Source organism: Saccostrea echinata, unplaced genomic scaffold, assembly GCF_033153115.1.
Source record: "Saccostrea echinata isolate AGI-Se365-2 ecotype Australia unplaced genomic scaffold, CSIRO_AGI_Sech_v1 ptg000001l, whole genome shotgun sequence".
Lineage (NCBI taxonomy): Eukaryota > Metazoa > Mollusca > Bivalvia > Ostreida > Ostreidae > Saccostrea > Saccostrea echinata.
The window spans coordinates 24,066,973-24,089,794 of NW_026889750.1; the positions used below are offsets into that span (position 1 = coordinate 24,066,973).

Here is a 22,822-nt window from a genome sequence, read left to right on the forward strand (position 1 = left end):
AAATTTAAATACTTTTCTGCATGGAATACTGTACTAGGACATTCTAACTATATACCATGCCTTCTTATAGTCCTTTCTACATGTGAGACACATTATCAACCATAAAAATCCAGTACTCTCATCATTTTTTTGCTATATCTATTGAAACATCTAGATCAAAATAAATTTTATCTCTCTGTAGCATACTACATATGTTACTATAATAGCATTTCTTTGAAATTCTCTTCATGCATGATTTTTAACAAAAAAATATTTTGGGAGTTCAAAATGTAGAAAAACAACATATATACAACATGTATGCTGGCATTAAAATACACAAAGAAAAAGATCCGTAAATGTAAATGCAAAATTAAATCATACAAATAAAAAAAATTCAAGACTCGACATTACTAAATCCATGTGAAATGTGTATACATAATTTATTCACCTTCCTTTTGTAGGTTAAATAAGATGTGTAAAGATAATAAAGCTCTTCTGATTAATTTGCAGCGATAAAAATTTGAAACATTTACATATGACTTTCTAATGTACATTTCAATTTCAACTCCTCAACAAGATTCTCATAAAATTTTAAGAGTTACATAAAAATAATTTACAACATATGCTTATCTACAACATGCACTGTTCTAATTTAAAGTATATACACATGCAATTACAGAAAATGTTAGCTACCTAACATAATTCAAATTTTAAATTTCACTTTCCATACTTAAACACAGTGGCTATGTGCAGAATTCCAATCATAAGCATTTCACAAATCCCTTCATTCCTCATACATTGAAATATACTGTGCAATTCGTAGCAATTATTCATGTTAAATATTTTCATTATCATAGATTTGGACTTTTTCACCTTTTTATTTTGTTTTGACTGATAAATTGAGCAATATATAAATATTAAATATATATATATATATATATATATATATATATATATATATATATATATATATATATATATATATATATATATATATATATATATATATTGGAATTCTTCTGAACATTTTACATTTTAATGTACTTTCTCAATAAACTTTCCTGTGACAAAAGTAGAGAAAAAAGATTCAGTTGCTAAATACAATATGAATGTTTAAAATACTTGAAAGCAAATACAAAACCTTTTTAAAAACATATAGCTAAGTCAATCCTGGATATAAAATGTAAAACACACCCATTACCTAAATGTATTTTTTTCACCAAACACCCATCCTTTATATCATTAGTTTACATGTAATTGCATACCAAATGCTCACATTTTGCAAAGTGAAAATTCTACATATATATTTAACTCTTAATCAAAATGCAACTTCTGTTTTCAAACAACATTTTCTCAAATAACATTTTCAAAGAGCCCAGGATTTTACTTCCAGTTTTTGCTCCCTTTCAAAAAAAAAAAAACTTCCCAATTCAGTTAAAATATGATGGATACAAATCAAAATTTATCTTTTGAAACTGTTCAATCATTCCTTAAAAAACCTAGCAAACAAGAGAGTTCATTTAGTCCAACTGCACTCAAACTTAATAAATAATACATGGCATATTTTCAACAAAGCATAATAACTTCTTTTTTTATGTGTGAATATAATTTTCTTTCAAATCATGTGAATAAAATTTCAAAATGAGTTCAAACAAAAGTAGAATCAAATACAATCAATTTCTCCTGTGATAAACATCTTTAGTTTCAGATTCAACAAATGCAGTCTACAGATGGCTTGAATCCTCTGCACAAAATATCCAATTTCCTGTTTTTTAGAATAGCAGGTCTCTCCATGGTAATGCTATTACATGTATTTCATTGTTATGACTTTTATTGAATTTGTTTAAGCTTCTTCAAGTCTATGCACAAATGTTACAGCATCTGAGTTTAGAGTGCACAAAAAGATGTTGATCAAAAATAGGATGACAACATCCAAGATAAAAAATAATCCATATTCATCTGCCTATCTTTGCCAATTGCAACAAACTTTTACAGTGTTTAGTCCTCGTCTTCATCGCTTTCTTCTTCAGCTTGCTCTAACCATGTCAGCCACTGGTTCACCTAAAAATACATCACTTTACTCAGTAGCTACATATCATAAAAGGAAAATTTATAAAGCAAGCGCTCTTTAAGATGACATACAAATAAATTCCCTGTAGTCAATATTCATTGTTTATGATGCTGAAAGTCACAGAGAGTGTCTTTACCTGGAACAAAACCTTCCCCTTTCCTGGATACAGATCATTAACTTCCTTACCTGGAACAAAGCCTTCCCCTTTCCTGGATACTGGTCATTAACTTCCTTACCTGGAACAAAGCCTTCCCCTTTCCTGGATATTGGTCATTAACTTCCTTACCTGGAACAAAGCCTTCCCCTTTCCTGGATATTGGTCATTAACTTCCTTACCTGGAACAAAGCTTTCCCTTTTCCTGGATATTGGTCATTAACTTCCTTACCTGGAACAAAGCCTTCCCCTTTCCTGGATATTGGTCATTAACTTCCTTACCTGGAACAAAGCTTTCCCCTTTCCTGGATATTGGTCATTAATTTCCTTACCTGGAACAAAGCCTTCCCCTTTCCTGGATATTGGTCATTAACTTCCTTACCTGGAACAAAGCCTTCCCCTTTCCTGGATACTGTTCATTAACTTCCTTACCTGGAACAAAGCCTTCCCCTTTCCTGGATATTGGTCATTAACTTCCTTACCTGGAACAAAGCTTTCCCTTTTCCTGGATATTGGTCATTAACTTCCTTACCTGGAACAAAGCCTTCCCCTTTCCTGGATATTGGTCATTAACTTCCTTACCTGGAACAAAGCTTTCCCCTTTCCTGGATATTGGTCATTAATTTCCTTACCTGGAACAAAGCCTTCCCCTTTCCTGGATATTGGTCATTAACTTCCTTACCTGGAACAAAGCCTTCCCCTTTCCTGGATACTGTTCATTAACTTCCTTACCTGGAACAAAGCCTTCCCCTTTCCTGGATACTGGTCATTAACTTCCTTACCTGGAACAAAGCCTTCCCCTTTCCTGGATACTGGTCATTAATTTCCTTACCTGGAACAAAGCCTTCCCCTTTCCTGGATACTGGTCATTAACTTCCTCTTTCCATTTCAGAAAAGCTTCCTCTTCAACAACTTCCATGTCATATAAATTCATGAAGAAACGTAACAGCATACCTGTTTCATAACCAAATAAAAGTTGACATAAACACTGAACAAGGTTTATTTAATATCAATACGAATGGTCAACATTGACTTTGGATAGCCTTAGTTCAATATCTGTAATTACATTTTTACTAAATTTTCCAAACTTCTTGGGTAGAAAATGTGTAAGTAGTTCATTCTTTAAGAAATATATAAAACTATTTGATTTACAGTATGTATATACATGTTTATTCTTCATTTCATTGCATTTCATAATTATTTGGGTTACCTTTTGGAAATTCATGAGAGTAACAAAAGACTTGAGCTGCATAAAGAGCAGCAATTTGCAGATCAACATGTTCATGTAGAAACATCTGCAAAACTCCCTAAAATAGATAAAATATTTGACATGTATTCATTTTTCAGATGACAAAAACTTTTAAACAGGAAGAACAAATTTTCGACATTTCTTGAAATTGGGATTTTCCATTACCTTCATTTTCTCCAAATTCTGTTTTTCTTTGTCTATCAGTGTCTTTTCTGGGGCTACTGTGATATCTACATCATCCCCAAGAGTTGAATCTTGAGTTACATATTTCATCAAACTACAATATTAAAAAAAATATTACATGTACCTGTCGTATGCTTCTTTATTTTTGTTGTTTTTTAATTTTTTAGTTTTGAATATTCAGAATACATTGTGTCCATAAATTCAGTGCCTGCACAGAAGTTTACATAGACCATCTTGCATGATATACTGTTTATTAATTAAGTTATACCTTGTAGTAAGAATATTCAGAAATCCTGACGTGTACTGGAGATCAGTGTTGACATGCTCCTTGATCCACTTGAACAAAGCCGTGGCACTAGGTTCTGTCTGCATTTCCTTCCACAGCTCTGACTGAACTCGCAGAAGGGGGAACAAGAAACTCAGCCCCCTGTCTTCCAAGATTTCCATCATGCGCTCTTTTCTCTGATCAATTTCTAAACAAATGCATGGCATTCTTGTATTTTGTATATGAATTCAAGAGTTTATACTGTATAACATTAAAAATTTCTACACATGTATTGTGAATTATATAAAATTTTGTAGTAAATAACAAACATTATTCCTTCGATTAAAAAAGCTAGATGTTCAGATTCCAATATAAAGATTTTCAAATAACTGTTGATTTCTTGCATGTCATATTACCTGGCAACATTTTCAGTAAGTCCAGTTTACTCTCATTAAATAGGTTAGCGAGCCAGTCTTTGCCCTTGATTTTGTGCATCTGTTGGAGTGAGATCAGGAATAAAGGATAGTAAGCTCCATTCTCCAGGGGTTCCGCCAGCTCATTCAAGGTCACTACCTGACCTGTGATACTCATGGCAGCAAATGTAGAGACATATGACCTTATCAAGGGGAATTCAGCCTCCATATCACCCATCTGTTCAAAAACTGACTGAAGTGCCTGTTAAAAGATGATAGTGACCATGAAAATCTTATCTTTGACTTTTATATTTAGAATGACCTTGACTTTTTAAGAGTTCTTCACATTTTCCAGAATTCTCTGCCTAACATATGAAAACATGTTCAAGAAATAATATACATTTAAATCTCCTTAACCAATATTTTTCGAAATAGAACATCTTTCACTAACCTCCATGGTTTGGTCTGAAGTGATGAGATTGTCAGCTTTCATTGCTGAGATCAATGTCATCATCTTCTCCCTGTCATCATCTGTCTTCTCCACTGTCATCTTCATCATCTTCATCAACAACTCTGGTATGTATCTACAATTACAAAAATATTTCAGCTCTATGTAAAAAAAAAAAAAAAATTGACAATATTGCACAGTGTATGTAATTTTGGTTACTCTGTTTCGTTACACAGTAAGTTGCTCCCTTAATTCTGACTTACTTTTTGGGAGCATACATGTCCTTGAAAGCTGTCAATGCTTCATTGGTTTCACCATTCGCCAAGTAATCAGTCAGTAAATTCTCCTGCAATGGAAAGCAAGTACATTTACTGTATTTTAACCAAACCTCCTAGCTAAACATCTTTTAAACCAAAGTATAATTTATACAATGTATTTACATGTATGTAATTCTATAGCCAAAAGACACTGATACAAGTTGAAATATACCACAATCTTCTGTGCTTCATCCTTGCTAGGCGTAAATTTTTTGTTGGATTTGGGCTTCTCTTTACTTTCCACCTGTTTAATAGTTATCTGTGGCTGAAAGACACAAAATTTTAACCATGACAATTTTGTGTTTAAACAGCACTTTGAACAAATCTACAAAAATTCTTTGCGAAACACAATCTTCCTGGTAGTGGAAATTTTTAAGGTAGCATTTTTCAGTTTTTTTTTTTTTTTGGGGGGGTGGGGGGGGGGGGTGTCTCATTTTCAAATGTCAGCATTTATAATTTCTATGCATCTGATTCACAATTATCTTCCTCATAAGATGGTAATGAATCATTATATATTATTTAAGCTTATGGTGATCTGGAATTGATTGCCAAATCAATCCACATTTAATTCCCAACCAGAACAACACATATTGTGCTCAGGATCAGACAGAAAGCCTCGACTAAAGGGGAAAATTGTCTCTTGTTTTACAATCTTTCATAGTAAGTTTTGGAAGAAAAACTACATAAATCCTGATTGTTGATCTCAAGAACACTAAATAACATGCACAGTATAGATGCAGAAATTAAGATTACCTGTTTGTTGAGTAGAGGCTTTGGTGGATCCGGAGCTGCAGTCATTCTCATAGAACCTACTGGTGGTGCTGTGGGATGTGTTGACCTTGGCAAATTACTTGGCGAGTTAGGCTTAAAAACATTAAAGTTTTTGGCTGGTCTCAGGCTGATTTCTTCATTAGGAGGTACTATGACAACAGCTGTTCCATTCATTGCACCCGGAGGAGCAGTCTGTGACTGCTGCTGTTGTGCTAATTTGACAAACCTTGGTGGCAGATCTCTAGGTGCATTATCTGAAAGAGCAACTTTAATTAAACAAAGAAACAATCAGTATCTTACTTCACATAACCCCCTTTTTGTGATAAAAAAAAAAGTCGGACAAGTGTGCAAGAATCAAATGTATAGAGTACAAAAATTGTGCATATTTCTACTTTCCTATTCTTTTTTAAAACACTATTTTATCTTTGTGTTACCAACACAAGTGCTTGGATCAAGTTTATTTCACACTTACTATCTTTTTTCAAAGTTCCTGAATCAGAAGACTTACTGTGTGGTGGCTGAAACTGTTGCTGATTTTGTGGGGAGTGTCGCCCCATGGTGGGGCTTCCCCCATTCTGTCTCCTCTGCATCCCCGGGTCCCTTTGTTGATTATTGAATTTATTGAATCCCTGTCCCTGCTGCTGCATCATTCTCTGTTTACCTCCCAGGTAACCTGGCATGTCATTAATCACACCGGGTCCTGTCCCTATTGAACCTAAAATCAAATTAACAGGAATTCAAATCCATTCACAAGTCAAAATATAATAACATTAATAACAAATAAAAACAAAAATTTGAACATTGGGATAATACTTTATATTTGAATTATTCCAGCCTTTTTTCCTCCAACTTTTGCTCAATATATTTTCTAGTCAACTATGCTAATCATGTGCTTACACTTGAAAAGTCATTCATTAATAGTCAAATACAGATTTAATTTCCTGACTCCTACCCATCATCATGCCTGGACCTGACATTCCAAATAAATCCCCCATGTTTCCCTGCTGTCCAGACATCCAGCCCTGCATATTCCCATTCATCTGCCTCCCTCCATACATCCGATTCTGTTGTGGCATCGGATAATATTCACCCTCCTCCTTTTTATATAAAAAAATGACCTTCATTGACAAGTTCACAATATTTTTCTCAAAATGACTGCATACATGTACTTATTCATGTGTACTGCATCATAAAATTGATATTAAAATACATGTAATAAGTAAGTTTCACACATAAATTATATTATATCTGCAATAATTGTAATGTTATATATCAAACTGTGCTTACATCAGCGGCTTCTTTTCGTATTTCTGTAATTGTCCTAGGTCCATTTTCTCTGTTGATATGGCGCGGTTTCCACTGAAATGATCAGAGAGTTGGATTTATATTTTTTATTTACTTTACTTTCACATTCTTTACAAATATATTACTATAAGCAAATGGCTGTCAACAATTTATAGAGAAGAATTTCTCACATTATTGTTTCTGAGTTCTTGTACATCCTGAAGCATGAATCGAATTCTGGAAGGCAGTTCTTCTCTGTTAGCGAATGACCTCATTCGTGCAAAATATTGATCCATCCAGGACTAAAAACAAGAATCAAAGTCCAATGTCTGATTGTATGAAATCAAAATACTTTCAACATTTGCTATAAATTCTTAGCATTTTATTTATTTTGACGACAGAAGTATGAATTTGTGCTATTCAAATATCTTAATTACTGTAAAACAGAAAAAAAAATTGCACATGTATTCTTTGAAAATTTAAAAAGAAAACAGCTCTGAAGAGGTAATTCTCAGGTTGCTTATTGTTGTTTTAGATTTCTTTTTTACCTTAGCCTTGTTGGTGTCAAGACGTCGTCCGACGGTGCGCATTAGGTAACACAGACACTCGAGGTCTTCAGCCATGTCTTCCATAGCGATGTTCTTCTTCTTCTCCAGAAGCTGTTTAATGCATTTATGTAGAATACCTTCATGAAGCATTTCCAGTTTCCCAAGTTCTCCTGTAACATATTAACATTAAAACAATGAATTTTTTCTGTCTTAAGGGGTCTTTTAAAATTGACAGTAAAATTTGGATTCATTTAAAGACACATTAAACAAGGAATTCATGTCTTACCAATGAATTTGATATTGCCAAGCATTTTCTGCTTGGCAATATGATACTGTTCTGCTTCATCTGGTGTAAGGGGGCTGTCTCGGCGATCAAAAACTGTAAAAATATAACAAATAAAAAAATTACTTTATGCTAATTAACAACTTCCAAAGCCTTAATAATGGTAGAACATTATCATTTTTTTATAATATACTTTAAAATAACTTTTAATGCTCCTTATCATTAGTATACTGTACATAAAAATAAGTTCTTAAATTCTTTAAATATCTAAAAAAAAAAAAAAAAAAAAAAGTCATCATTTCTAGTCTTATTAATTTAAACACTGCAAAATTCTTTTGAAAAAACTCTTAAATTATCTTGTGTTTATACAAGTAGATAAAAATGTACCATCAGTGGCCTTGGATCTGTTCTCAAATTCATCCTGGCACTTGTTTAAAAGAAGTCGTCTGAAGGTCTAGAAAATAGAAAAAAAAAATCAATAAATGAAATTTAATGCAACCACAGATGTTATGTTGCTAATTTAGTACAACACAAAGTAAAGAAATGTTCAAAAGTTCAACTTACTGTGATGTTAGATGAGGGTTGTTCAAAATTTGGAGCGTCTTCACATAGTTGATGGCATAACTGTGCGTACATAGAACTATACTTGGGTTCATCAAGAGCTTTTTCAAAAATCTTAAAACAAAAACAGCATTCAAGAATAAGCTACCGGTAAATCGTGTTGTCATAATAAGAGAAAAAGTATCATCATATAAATAGCTCTTTTTTATGTTCTAATGACTTTTGCAACTTACCAATAAAATAATTCCTCTAAGGATAACTTGGGACTCAATTCCTACATTGAGAAGTTCTAAACTGAGTTTGTCAAATTTTTCCGGTGTAAGTTTATTAAGTATTCTGAAAATAGAAAATAGATTGTTATAATTTTAAGTATAAAAACCTGTGTATGGAATAGTTACTATGGTTATAATAAATTAAGCTGTAGTAAAATATCAAAATCCTCCACTCACAAAACTTAGAAGCCTTTTAAAACCTTATATGTATACAAACCCCCTGACTCGTCGAAAGGTAAAATCTGTGCGTTCATCATGGCTAGGACCATCTCTCCTAAGTGTGCTGGGAGGAACCCATCGAGAAGCTGAAAGTGCCTGAGCACTTGAGCCAGAAAATTGGGGTGGTTTTTCGTCCCTGAATAGAGGAATTTACAATAAATAACTGTCATTAGTTGATTTACTTCTACTTTTTTACCCGTGTCTCATACTGTAACATGAAATACAGTTTCATCAGATAATGTGTTGTGAAATCCATCAATACATGTCAACATTTAAGTAGAAACAGTCTTGCAATATCTTGTAATCCTGTATTCTGAAAACATTTTTGATGGCAATTAATTTTCATGACTGTGGAATCATTATGATCATGGTTCATGATGAGAAATATTTGCAACTAAGGGAAGGTCACAGAATTCATGAATTGGAAATAAAAGTTGGCTTTTAGTACATGTATTACACATTTTTGTTGCCAAAATCATTCAGAGGTTTCATTATCATACCAAGTATGAATGAAAATGAATTCTTGTTTTTAGACACCACTATCATAGGCTTTTTAAAAAAAATATGTTCAGGAATATAAATTCTTGTCAACAATTTTTTTTTTGTGGCAACCCCAAACTGATACATACCTTCCTCCGGTGTGTGGAGAAGCACCACCCACTTTTGTCTGTCCGTCCAGAATGTTGCTGGTTTTCTAACAGTACTCGGTCCGACACAAATAGGACAAAATAAATAGAAAAAAGAGGGGATGCCTCTTTTCACCACTCTATCTACAATCCAATCAAATCATACAGTAAATATACATGTACATAAATACAACATGTACATAGCAATGTGTGCCTTTGGAACAAGAATGGAAAAGACTTTCAGTTCAAAGTATCTGTCACTGCCATCAATGTATAGCCACTTAGGGCAAATTACAACAGCATTACTTGACAACAAAGCCACCAACCCCTTTTCATTGTTCCAGGTTTCAAAATTCTTTTCTGACAAAGTAACACAGAGATACAAAATACATTCAAAACTTGTAACCAGTATCTCATAGTGGATTGGACCAATAAAAATTTCAAGTAAAGAAAATGTGAATGTAATTCCAGCAGATTTCAACATATCAATGGTATTGCAGATCTATATTGATGCTCAACATACCAACTGTATACACAAATATATTAAAAAAGAAAAAAATCTTGCTTCAGCAGAGGAATAACGTTTAACACAATAAAAAGAAGCTCTATTTGAGGTCATATGACTTAATTACGAGAGTTCTATTTGAAAGTCACTTGGGTGTCTTATTAGGGACAAACCCTTTTTAACATGTTTGAAGTCATGAATCTTAAAACTGACATAATTTTCTAAATTAACCTACTTATTTATTGTCTTATTATATCTAATCTTAGATTTCCAAAAAAAAAAGCTGTCTATTTGCTTATGGTTAACAAGAAAAAAATGGATTCTATGAAGTAATATATTCATTGCCAGATTAACCATTGTAAGTCCCATAATGTATTCACCTACATTTTATTTTATCAACCCCAATGTTTCTACCAAAAAAAAAAAAAAAAAAAAAAAAAAAAAAAAAAAGGAAAGGATGACTCAGACTACACATTCTAAATATTTGTAATGTTTCAAGTTCTTTGAGTATGATATTCAATGTGGAGTTTCAATACTTCAGAAAATTGATTACAGTAACCCCTTTTTTGTAAGGATAAAAATGATAAACCTCTACAGAATTATCATTTTAATATAAAACCTACCCAGCTGCTATTGTTTTCTCTTAGTGCAAGCACATCCCCTGTTTAAATAAACAAGTTTACATCCGGAATATAAGGCATTGCACTGTGATGTCATGTATTATGTAAATCGACTTTTTTTCTTTGTTTGTGGATTCCTTTGTTTCGATAATCAACTACTCTGGACTTCCAATGTGTTCCACTGTTTACCCACTTTACATTTGAGACGTATTCAATAAAAAGTCATATAATTGTATAGAAATTCGTTGTTTTCAAAAAGTATGTTTTCTACAAACAAGTACGACATTAGGCACCAAGGATCTCGTGCGTCTCCCCACGTTTTTCACGCTTGGAACTCGTGCTCTTTGTTGTACGAGGATAAAAATTGACAAATTCAAAAAATAATTCAAATGGAGAAAGTTCAAATAATTATACTTACACTCTTTTGTCACTTTCTTCCTGTAATGGTGTGTTTACTTGTTAACTGCCTAACTTCTTAAAATATTCAAGTCGAATGAAAAACATGCGGGGGAATTGTGGGTAATGTATGAGTAATGCATATATTTTTTTTTCCCTGAACCCTGAAACATTTTTAAAAAAAATATCTACGGTATTACAGTAAATAAAATCGACAAATTAAAGACGATGTCATTGTTTTAATAAATATTTGACATTAAAACAAATAAATGATTTTTTTCATTCGATTACGTATGCCAAGGTAGAGAACCTCATACATGCTTCAAAGATAGACAACTCGTTCAATGAGTTGGCTCTCCCAACATCTCTGGTAACGATAAAAAATAAAAATAAATAAATAATAATAATAACAATAAATATGTAAAATAAAAAAAGTGTCAAATTATCTCAAGTATTATGGAATAAAAAGATATGTCTTCTTGGTAACATAACACTTTATTTCCAGTACATGTATACATGGTATAAAACATATATAAAAAATCTATTTCAAAATATTATCAATGACAAATTCTTTAAAGCATATTTTGATAGAAATTAAATCATTTTGTCTAAAGTAAACCCTTTATCCTCTTTAATCAGTTTTCAATTTTTATCTCGAAGCTTTAGGATTAATGGCCTCGGTAAATCAAAGTACTGAAAGTACTGAAAGCCGGACTTTAATATGCTCGAGTATATTGTCTAATCCTAAATTAGTACATATTTGAAAATCTTTCTGACCATTGATATTTAACAGGTAGAGTTTGTATGATTATGATTTAACAATAACCCATCTAACAATAATTAAAATTAACGGTCCAGAACCCAACGTTAAGACCCCAGGATAGGACTTGGTGATATTACCTTTCTAAACATTAAGCTCACAATGGTTATGCATGGTGACAGTGCACTTTGAGTGGTTTTGCTGATTCATACAGGCACATATATAGTATCGGAGGAGCTAGGGGTGTCACCATTTTTCAAACATAAACTTTTACAATGGACAATGTACATTGGAAGGTTGATTGACTCTTCGCAATCAAATTTAAATTGGAACCTTCAACTCACTCTTCGTAATATATACCAGGTATTTGTCACGAACGACGAACAGATTTACTAAAAGCAAAATGGGTGGTCTAAATTTAATTAGATTGTACCCATCATTTTATTGTAGCATATTAAAATTACGGTAATTTGGTAAATTCGAAATGTGAAAGTAAGTTATAGCCCACCCCTACTCCTCTTAAAGAAATTGAAGTTCAAAATGGGTAGAAAAAACTTATCAAAATTGTATATTTCGTTTATCAGACCTATGCTTGAATATGCTTCAGTTGTTTGGGATGGCTGCTCTAAACGAGATTCTGAAAAGCTTGAAAAAGTACAATTAACCGCCGCTAGATTTGTAACAGGACTTCCGATTTTTGTGTCTAGAGAAGCACTATATTCTGAAACTGGTTGGGAAACTTTAAAAAGCAGGCGATATATTGCAAAAATGACAACTATGTTCAAAATTCACACGGGAAGAGTACCTGAGTATTTGCATGATATTGTCCCCAATAAGCGTGAGCATGTATCTCTATACAATACCCGTAATAAACAAGATTATATTGTTCCAAGGTGTAGATTAGAATTATTTAGAAACTCTTTCGTACCTGATGCTGCAAAACAATGGAATTTACTAAAAACAGAGGTTAGAGAAGCCATCTCAATCAAAACATTCCGAAAAAACTTGATAACAAAAATTAAAAATCCACCATCATACTTCTCTTTTGGTAAGCGATACACCAATATCATTCATACTAAGCTAAGACATTCCTGTATTCTAAATTATGATCTTTATAAACGAAACATTATAAATAGTCCCTTATGTTTATGTGGAAAAAATGAAGATGTGTACCATTTCTTTTTTGCATGCAAAAATTATTCTAATGCAAGAAGTACTCTTTTTAATCGCTTGTTCACTCTTGAATTGGTTACTATTGATATAAATCTATTATTATGTGGTGATGTTAATTTGCCTTTACAGATAAATAACAGTATTTTTGCTGCTGTTCATAAATTTATTGACGAAACATGTAGATTTTCTAGTTGATATGCTATTTAATTGCTTTTTCACTTGTATTAATTGTATTATTTTCTTCTATTTTGCATGACAAATTGTTATATATAAGGAGAGGAACTTTGTAAGTTGTAAAGAACTTGTTTCCAATCCTTTTGATGTACTCAATAAAATATGTTCAAAACAAAACAACTCACTCTTCGTAATATATACCAGGTATTTGTCACGAACGACGAACAGATTTACTAAAAGCAAAATGGGTGGTCTAAATTTAATTAGATTGTACCCATCATTTTATTGTAGCATATTAAAATTACGGTAATTTGGTAAATTCGAAATGTGAAAGTAAGTTATAGCCCACCCCTACTCCTTCTCCAACGGAATAGGATTCTCGGGTTTGAACAATTTTCCTTTTTTTCTCCTTTAAAAACGATACTACATGCCTGTATTAATCAGAAAAAAATATTCTTTTTTTTTTTTTGATCCTCTAGAAAACCAGCTGCACGAAAATTATAATTATCTAATTTTTAAGACATGAATATGAGTCTAGTTCTAGTTCCAAGTTCGGCTAAAATGATCATTGCCTGAGAAAATCATGATATATTCAGGTCTTTATGGCTCGTACATAGATGGCTCTTCATTCTGAACAGGAAGTTTTGAAGCAAAGACTAACCAACTTTTTCTGAAAAATTATGTGTTGTACTTAGATAAAGAGTAATGAACATTTTTATATGTTGTATTTTTTAAATTATATATTAACATAAACGATTTTTATTTCCCAGCACCCTTGAGAGTTTGTATGTGTTTTTAGACAATTTTTTTTTGGAATGCGCGCACACGCTCAATATACTGTAAAGCGCTTTGGGAGCACATACGAGATGAATCCAAGGTGAGAAGTCTTGAACAAAATTTTCACATTTAAAACATACCATTGACTTTTCACTAAAAATTTAATCTGAATTTGTAAGCATAAAAATTTTCGACGCTAAATTGATTGTTCAATGGGTATAAATAATTAATATATTATACATAAACATATTCACATGAAATTTCTATCTTAAAGTTTAAATTTTTATTTATTTATATTCCATGCTTCACAGAATATAAATCTTTAACCCAGTCATCTAAATTAAAACTTTTAAATTAAAATATTAACCAAATGGAATTGCTTTGTTTATTTCATATTATGAAAGAAAAAAAATAGTTTTGAACTTCATTTAAATCACCTTTATACAAAATCTTAGTCGCCCGCGTGGCGCAGTGGTTAGAGCGTCTGCTCTAGAGTCGCGAAGTAAGGAGTTGATCCTTACGTCGCGGGTTCGAATCCCACTGTGGGACGTGGAGACCGGTCCTTCGCATGAGACCGTATAAACCGAGGTCCCGCAGTAGATGCTGGCATAAAAAAGATCCCTCACTGCTCAATGGTCGTAAGTGCCGAGTATGGGACAAAATTTGCAGCTCTCCTCCGGCAAGTGGTGGCGTCTCCATATGAGTGAAAAATTCTGGAGAGGGACGTTAAACAACATACAAACAAACAAACACAAGATCTTAACCACCATAAGGAATTTTGTTCGAAATTATTTATTAGAAAGGAGAAAGTTATTTTAATTGCATTCAGGGTTATCGAAGTAATACCGTATTTTCAAACCCTTTTCTTTAAACGCATTCAAATTTTAACTTTTTTTATTTGAGTAGTAATATATTGAAAACATTTCAGCATTACCAGTTTTACGGCGTAGAATTTGTCCGTCAAATTCTAATTCTGGGCCAACCGTGAGTTTTCCTCTTATTGTTGAACCCAGATTCATAAAACCTCCAATAAGCCAACACGCGTTATAGTTTTAGTACTTTTATATAGAATCAGCATGGAATATACTTTTACATGAGTTTGGGATGTATCAGCACCGAAGGTCTGATTCCAACTGACTATAAATTTTCACAACAAAACATACATACTGAACAAAGAAAGAGTAAAATAAAGGATTAACAAAAAGTATTAAGAAATCAAGTATTAAACAATTATTGAGCGAATGATGACATTTTAGCGGCATGTATATAATAGAATTAAAGTAGATGAAAGATTAAGTGTCAATAAATATAAACAGAAGTCAATTAAGGGATTAGGTGTCCATCTCTGATTGTATCTCGGGTGGGATTACGGCTGTGCGGAATTTATAGAATTTAACAATTTTAATTCTACTAATAACATATGGCTAGTTAAGGGAATACATAAGTCATTTGTTTTATTTAATGTCACTAATTTAAACATTTAAGGTCATTAATTTAAACATTTAAGAAAACAATTAATTTTTTACAAAAAACATTTGTCTGTCAATTGCCAAACTTTTTTAAAAAGAATGTTGGTTTGCTGATTTTTCTTTGGATAGATTTGAATTAGAATTTAATTTAAAAAAAATTAAATTCATATTGGTTTAATAATTTATGCAATTCATAGTTAAAGTAATGCACATATTTTTAGAGATATTCTTTAAGTTTCAAACAAACAGTACTTTTATTGCCGACTAGATACACCATGTACAATTGTTAGACGACTTAATTCAGGCATAACGCACATTAATTCGTCAAACTCCAATTTACTTATCTATTTATTTGCTGAAAGACAAGCCTGAGAATATAACCACTCAGACACATAACATCGACGAAAACGATATGAAATTCTTAATTCAATATAGGCAACCTGTCGAAAAGCCCGCTCTAATTGAAAATAGTTCGCATACAATATGCAATTCAGTAGCGTATGTGCACAAATTGTTATATCACGAACACCCTAATAAAGTAAATATCTAATTCCTCTTTCAATTTAATTCTCAAACAAAAATATTGATCAATTTCCGTAGATTGAGATGATAAAAATATTTGTGTAAGTATCGTCTTTCAATGTGACTATTTTGTTTATCGGAAGCGTCTGTTTTGACGCTGTTAGGCTTTTTGTTTACTTTTCTGAACCTGTGCTATTTATAGTAAGGCAGTCGGTCACGATGCCTACAGCCAGGACTTTGCTTTCAGCAAAGCCCGGCTAAAAATGTACCTTGACCTTACACTGAAATAAAAAGGTGAAGGGTGTGGTCATTGCATTTTTATCCAAGCACTCTGTAATAAAAGCCAATTGTGGGGGGAAAAATAGCCTGTATTTCAGGAAAGGAAATTTGCAGAGAATTTTAAAACCTTGACCTTTTATTTATTTACAATTTTTATAACCATGTATAACATCACTGTAAATTCTTACCTGAAAAGTACTATAGCCTTGCTCATATGGTATAATCAAACAGAGATTCAAAACCGAGACTAAATATCTGAAATATCATTGACCTTTGAACAAAAGTATTTTGTCTATGACAATGCTAATAGAGGGTATAACTGACAGATACAGCATTGTAACAATTGATTAAAGGGGCAAAATATGAAAACTCTTGCAAAACAATTTTGGACAACATGAAAAAACACAGATACAACACTAACAAACAAATGGTTCACTGTTTAAGATGTGTAGATCAGATCCCATTTTGGGGGGGGGGGAGGGGGGAGGGGATATTTTTTTTTCTATTTCTCACTCTGACAGTAAGTAAACATGGGTCTGGTAAGGAAGCCGAATACACAGTCATTTGTTGTGTATCTATAATCTCTTAATATGTCCTGTAATCATTTCAACAGACGACATTTTTACATCTACTGCAGCCATGGATATCATCAACATCTGTAATCACAATAGATTGAATCCTCTACAGCATGTAGTGCTATTTCTGACAACAATCTTTTAAGGATAGTTATAATGGAAAGATAACTCAGAATTTAAAAAGTTTTGCTGATTTATTTCTTGCAACAAAACTGCATATATATATATTTAAAAAAATGCATTTTTAAATACATGTACATGCATCAGTTTTAAAGCATTTTATGTGTCATTGTTTGTACATAATACTGTGAACAGTTGTAGCAAAAGAATGATTGTACAAACTATTTAGACTAAGTGTAAAATAGCAACAAGATAATAAATCTTATTTACCAAATACATGTAATCATTTTAAGGGAGTCTTATTTAATGATATTCTTATTGTCTTTGATTTAATTGTTCTTTATCATTAATTTTCTTTAACATTAGATGCCTCACATCAGGTATTCCGAGGGCCTTTTGCACCTTTAGGTTATTGAGTAATAACAGTTGTACAAGACTGCAAATAGCTGATGTTGACCAATAAAATGTAATACACTGAAAATAAAACAAAAAAGGAAATAGATAGTTTATCATAGTGACATTTGTTATATACAGTCATTTTCTATATGTAAATACATGTACACACAAAAAAATTATGCCAAGTGGACCTATAGATGTTACTTTTGAACTACACTGTAAACATAAATAAAAATTTAGTGCAATCTTACTTATTAACTTATTTATAGCACAATCATGAATTAGTTCATTTGGAGAGAAGCTTCTATATGCATTTTTTAATTGTATATTAGCAAGCTGCAGTGTTTTCCCTTTATTTCAAAGTAAAGGGTTAGAGATCAATTGTAACAGGCTTTGGGTTGAAGTTTAATGACAAATCCCTGTGGGCTTTATGACAATTAAATTTTGATTTTTTAAATTTCAAAGCAGTATTTTTATCAATTGAAGTTGTCAATTTGGCCAGTAGCTGGTTCTCATAGGAAGTTGCACGAAAGGCACTAAAATATGATTACCTCTAAACTAAATACATTTTAAGTAAATAATACATAACCTCAAGCATTGCAAAGTTTATGTAACATATAGCTCAATTACCTAATGATTTAACAAGAGGTCCATGGGTCACAAAACTCACCTGAGTCAATATGACCTTGTTCTTCATCAGTAGATTTTCCCCCCAATATAATCCTATGTACCATTTTGATCACATATTGTGGTCCAACCCTACTCTTGAAGTCATGATTTGAATAAACTTGAATCTACAATACTTGGGGATGCTTCTTTATAAATATAACTATTCATGGCTGTGCTAAGAAGATGTTTAAAGATTGCCATTAAATTTTCACTCATACTTAATTATCTCCCCTTGAAAGAGAGTATGGTCCTTCATTTGAATAAACCTGAATTCCCTTCACCTTAGAATGCTTTTGGCAAGTTTGGTTGAAACTGACTCAGTGGTTCTGAAGAAGATGAAAATGTGAAAAGTTTACAGCAATGATGCCAACAGACAATAGACAAATTTTGATCAGAATAGCTCACTTGAGCCTTGGCTCAGTTGACCTAAAAAAAAAATCAAAAAGTTGTGAGGAAAACAAAACAATATATAACTCTGATGCAAAAATTTTGTGAGGTGACATCCAGTACCTATCAATTTCATCTTCTACAGCATTTACCCCACAAAGACTGCATAATCTGTCTGAAAAAAATGTCACCTTTATATCTTCCAGTTCCTACTCTGATAGACCAAATGCCACACCTAGTTTGAGATAAAGATGGGTAGAAATGTTTTCTGACTCAGATAATCTAAAGAAATAGGTTCTACCTATGATCCTGTTACTGTTTTCTCTCCTTAAAAAGGATCAATCCTTCTTTTAAACAAATTTGATATCTCTTCTACATGTATCAGAAGGCATTTTTGCAAACTTGTAAATGCCCAGTGAGGTTTCAAGAGGAAGGCAAGAAAAGAAAATTATAATAGATAAACTACACTCTAGGCTGGACAAACTTTGACCAGAAAAGCGAACAAAAATCTCAATATTATCAGTGATTATCAGTGACATAGACCTTAGATCAAATCAGTAAAATATATCTGTATGATAAAATACTGAAAATCTAGGAAATAAACATGATATGCACTTACTGAGGGCATTAGGATGCTAATTGAGAATATCGCTACTGAATAAAACATCATCATTCCTGTCAGTATTTTGGCTAAGTTTCCTCTCTTCATTTTCCTAAGTTCATAAAGGTTTATCTGCAATTGTATAAGATAAATAAAATTCAAACTTGGAAATAAATGTGAAAGGCAGTGTTTCTGAAAACACAAAAGATTTTTTAAACAATTTTTTACACAAAAGGTGTAAAATTTGATAGAATTACACATAGAAGGAGACCTATAATCTTTGCTATCAAGGGTAAAAAACCACTCCACTCAAGTGAAAATGGTGACTTGGCTAAAGTGAAGATAGAAACCTATAGGAACAGGCAAAAAATGCCTTCTTGAATTGATTCAATCGACTACAAGGAAATTCAATTCTTTTTGTTAAAAAATATTTAATATGTACTTACTACACCAATGGCTAGATTTGTTGACAGAAGAATGACTGGTAAAATGTAGAATGGGTCTGGCTGAAAAAGACTGGTGAACCACAGCACTCCTTCATTCTGCATATCTATGGCTACATATTTAGATGCTGAAATTTGAAATGAAATTGAAGGAATTACAGGGTGAGTGCAGGTAATATTTAATGAGTTGGCATTTATGAATAATATCAAATAAATAATTTATCATACACAGTGTAAATCATATTATAATTAATAAAGATTGAGACTTAAACACTTTAAATATACAGTTGAACTTTGGTATCTTGAACACTGATATCTTGAATACCATGGATATGTCGAAGTGATTTTGAAGTCACAACCCCTTATTCTTTAAGTATTTTACACTGGATATCTCAAATCCTCAGATATCTGGAAGTTTTTTCTCAGTCCCATCGAGTTCGAGATAACAATATTTGACTGTATATTCTCCCACTTTCTTGCAAGTTGGATTCCTCATCTTAACTCCCCCCCCTTTTCCACTTCTGGTATTTGGGTTAAAATAGCTTCATCTTTTTAATTCAAAAAATCTAATTAGTATTAATACATGTATTGTATATTATAATTAAAATAAAGTTTACTTACCTTCAGTTTTACTTGCCCAATAAAATGAGCCAGATAAATGCCTCAAAGCAAAGGAAACAGACAACCAAAGAGGAAGCTGGGTTAACAAAGAAGCAAATCCTTTCATTGGGTGACAGTTCTCTTTTATGTAATGTTCTCTTACAATCTTCTTTTTCTACCATAAAAAGTGAAGAAAAAAACTAACATTAAGAAAAATGTGCTAATTTCCTGTCATACAAAATAAATTACAACTTCATTAATGTACTAGTATCTGAAAGCTATCAATATTTGAAGGAGTCATTTCTCTCTTCTTTAAGCTAGACAAGTATGTAAATAAAATTTCATCAGCTATGAATATTTATTAAGTCTCCAGTTCTTTTAAAAGACTCTCACTAGTATTTGCTGAAAAATCTCTCAATTTAACTGTGTAATATTTTTTTATTCACTTACATTGACATGAAATACCATTTTCGCCTCCTCTTGGGTCCATCCTTTTCTTACAGCTTCAATGTGCACCTCTCTCTCTAACTCTGGAAGTATCTTTAGCATTTTCTCATTCATTAAAACAAGTTTAGCATTAACTTTCCTGCCATGTACCGAGAGTGGAAATACTAGAAGTGTCTTTAAACCAACAGTAACCACACAAATTGTAGTCCACCATGGCAATCCAGTTAAATCATGACAGTACATTAATGACTTCATTGCTGAGTTCACAAACAGTGTTTCTGGCCCAAAATATTCTTTTACCAGGTTTGACATGGAATCTCGAATAGACTGTGAAGATATTGATCGATTAATATTTGTTTCATAATTCTGGGACCATGGAAGTTTTCTTCTGCAGTCCTGAGGAATGACACAAAGCTTTACTGGATATGTAATATTGGAGGATGCAGCATGGAATGATCTGAGACATGGTGATCTGACCAATCCCTTCACTCTTGTACACACACTTAACGGACTCAAGAGAGGATGCATTCTTCTCCCACCTAAAATACATGCAAGTACGAATATCAGACAATGACAGACATATCGGCCCAACAAAACATTGGCCCACAGACATTTAGGCCCAATAACACTCCAGCCAAGATGACTTGGCCCAAGATTTATGACCTCGGCCCAAGATTAAAAACTGATTGGCAAATCAGAACATATTAGGAAATACATTTACAATGTGCAACGTTGATAAAACTTTGAATTAAAAAATTAAATGAATTAATGATTAAGCCAGTAAGGTATTCATCAACCATATGAATACATTTTCCTTAAGTGAATTGAAGAGAACAAAGGAAGGAGAATTAAAGTGCTGACTGGTAAACAAACATGACTGAGTGGTGCATCATTTGGTTTTTCAAGCATCCTTGGTGACATTGAGGGGTTCTTACAAGTAGGCTTATGAGACACTCTCAACCCATTTCAGATGTTAACATTATATTTGTTTGTGATGGTCAGAAAGTTTGAATGCTGATGGCCAGATAGCTCAGTTGGTTAAGAGCACCTAACTGGTGATTCAGGGGGCCTAATTTGAATCTTGGTCTGGTCCATTGCATTTTCCTTCATTCCTGTTACATTTGGTGTTGTACCATGCCCTGGAAGTGACAAGTGAAAGACCTGCCAGGAAAGAGCCTTGCTTAATGTGTCTTATGGGGAGAAGACCTTTAAGGAGGTAGGAATGAGGCAGTAAGACGGGTTCAGTCGCTGGTGGCCAGATAACTCAGTTGGTAGAGCACCTGTCTGGAAATTCAGGGGGCCCGGGTTAGAATCCCGGTCTGGTAAGTCACATTTTTCTCCTCTCCTGTCATATGTTTATTACTCTCAGACCATACAATGGTACATGTACACATGAGATACATGAACAATAACATACATATTTACTATGAATTTTCACCTGCCTATGGTGTTTATGTCTCCCAAAATTATTCGATACTCAAGAGCATGCTCTGAGTACGATCAATTTTTAAACCAAGGCAGGCTACTGACCGATAAGTTGATGTTACAGGGATTTAAACCTCTTTTAAAGTAAGCATTTTGTAAATTCTACGGTCGTTATAATGACCTTGTTAGCAAAAATAACCCATCACTGGATCTTATTTTGGCTGACATTTTCGTACCAATTGTTAGTCTAACTTTGACTACAGAACATCTGTCTGATCTGTCTTAAATCTTGGACCGAGGTGTCAGGTGATGGGCCGAGACGTCCATGCAGGGCTAGTTTACACACGTCAAATGTGTTAATAAAGAAGTGTTACACTAGAACACGACTTTGTACAAATTATAACGATGTTGACTTTAAAACTATTAAAGTTTTACCCTCAGACACAATTATTTTTCAACTTGTTTCTTTTCATACATCATGTACACTGAGAGTGTCCAAACATCAACTTCTCCCACATGGCAAGAGGTAAACATGGACCGATGGCACTAATATCAGGAAAATTTCAAAAATCTTACTTTCTGATAATGAGAGAAGTGAATTTACATTTTAGTAAATTTCAAACTTATTTATTCCAAAATTATATATACATGATATTATACAACTTAAAAATGTAATTAATGAAGAGTACATAGATATAAAATGATGAGTGGATTTTATTTTAATTTAAAAAAAATGACATAGATCTATTTTCTAAAATTAGATATTTTCCTTGAATCACAATTTAAAAAATAATATTACCATCATTAAAAATTAAACTGATATGGAGAAAATCGTAAACTA

At 32.6% G+C, this 22,822-nt stretch overlaps 1 protein-coding gene across 1 annotated transcript; it reads right to left on the reverse strand.

Moving 5' to 3' along the window:
- Positions 1-994: 994 nt before the first annotated feature.
- Positions 995-22,461, reverse strand: LOC133187559 (eukaryotic translation initiation factor 4 gamma 2-like). Its single transcript, XM_061322966.1, has 27 exons — positions 22,417-22,461; positions 20,560-21,095; positions 20,131-20,284; positions 19,513-19,637; positions 19,085-19,198; positions 17,361-17,487; positions 9,647-9,713; positions 9,016-9,153; positions 8,760-8,862; positions 8,530-8,640; positions 8,353-8,419; positions 7,969-8,061; positions 7,683-7,852; positions 7,326-7,436; positions 7,138-7,209; positions 6,803-6,947; positions 6,359-6,565; positions 5,833-6,104; positions 5,252-5,344; positions 5,026-5,108; positions 4,766-4,898; positions 4,318-4,576; positions 3,905-4,109; positions 3,619-3,730; positions 3,415-3,511; positions 3,037-3,158; positions 995-2,040 (listed from the first exon to the last, which is right to left on the reverse strand). The coding sequence occupies exons 2-27, from the start codon at positions 21,082-21,084 to the stop codon at positions 1,978-1,980; spliced, it is 3,768 nt and encodes a 1,255-aa protein (XP_061178950.1). The 5' UTR covers positions 21,085-21,095; positions 22,417-22,461; the 3' UTR covers positions 995-1,977.
- Between the last annotated feature and the right edge of the window lie 361 nt (positions 22,462-22,822).

Coding starts and splice junctions, on each gene's coding strand:
- LOC133187559 (XM_061322966.1), bottom strand. CDS start 21,084: ATGCATCCTCTCTTGAGTCCGTTAAGTGTGTGTACAAGAGTGAAGGGA. Junction 8,641..8,759: donor TTAGAGGAATTATTTTATTG/GTAAGTTGCAAA, acceptor TTTTGTTTTAAG/ATTTTTGAAAAAGCTCTTGA. Junction 8,420..8,529: donor AACCCTCATCTAACATCACA/GTAAGTTGAACT, acceptor TCTATTTTCTAG/ACCTTCAGACGACTTCTTTT.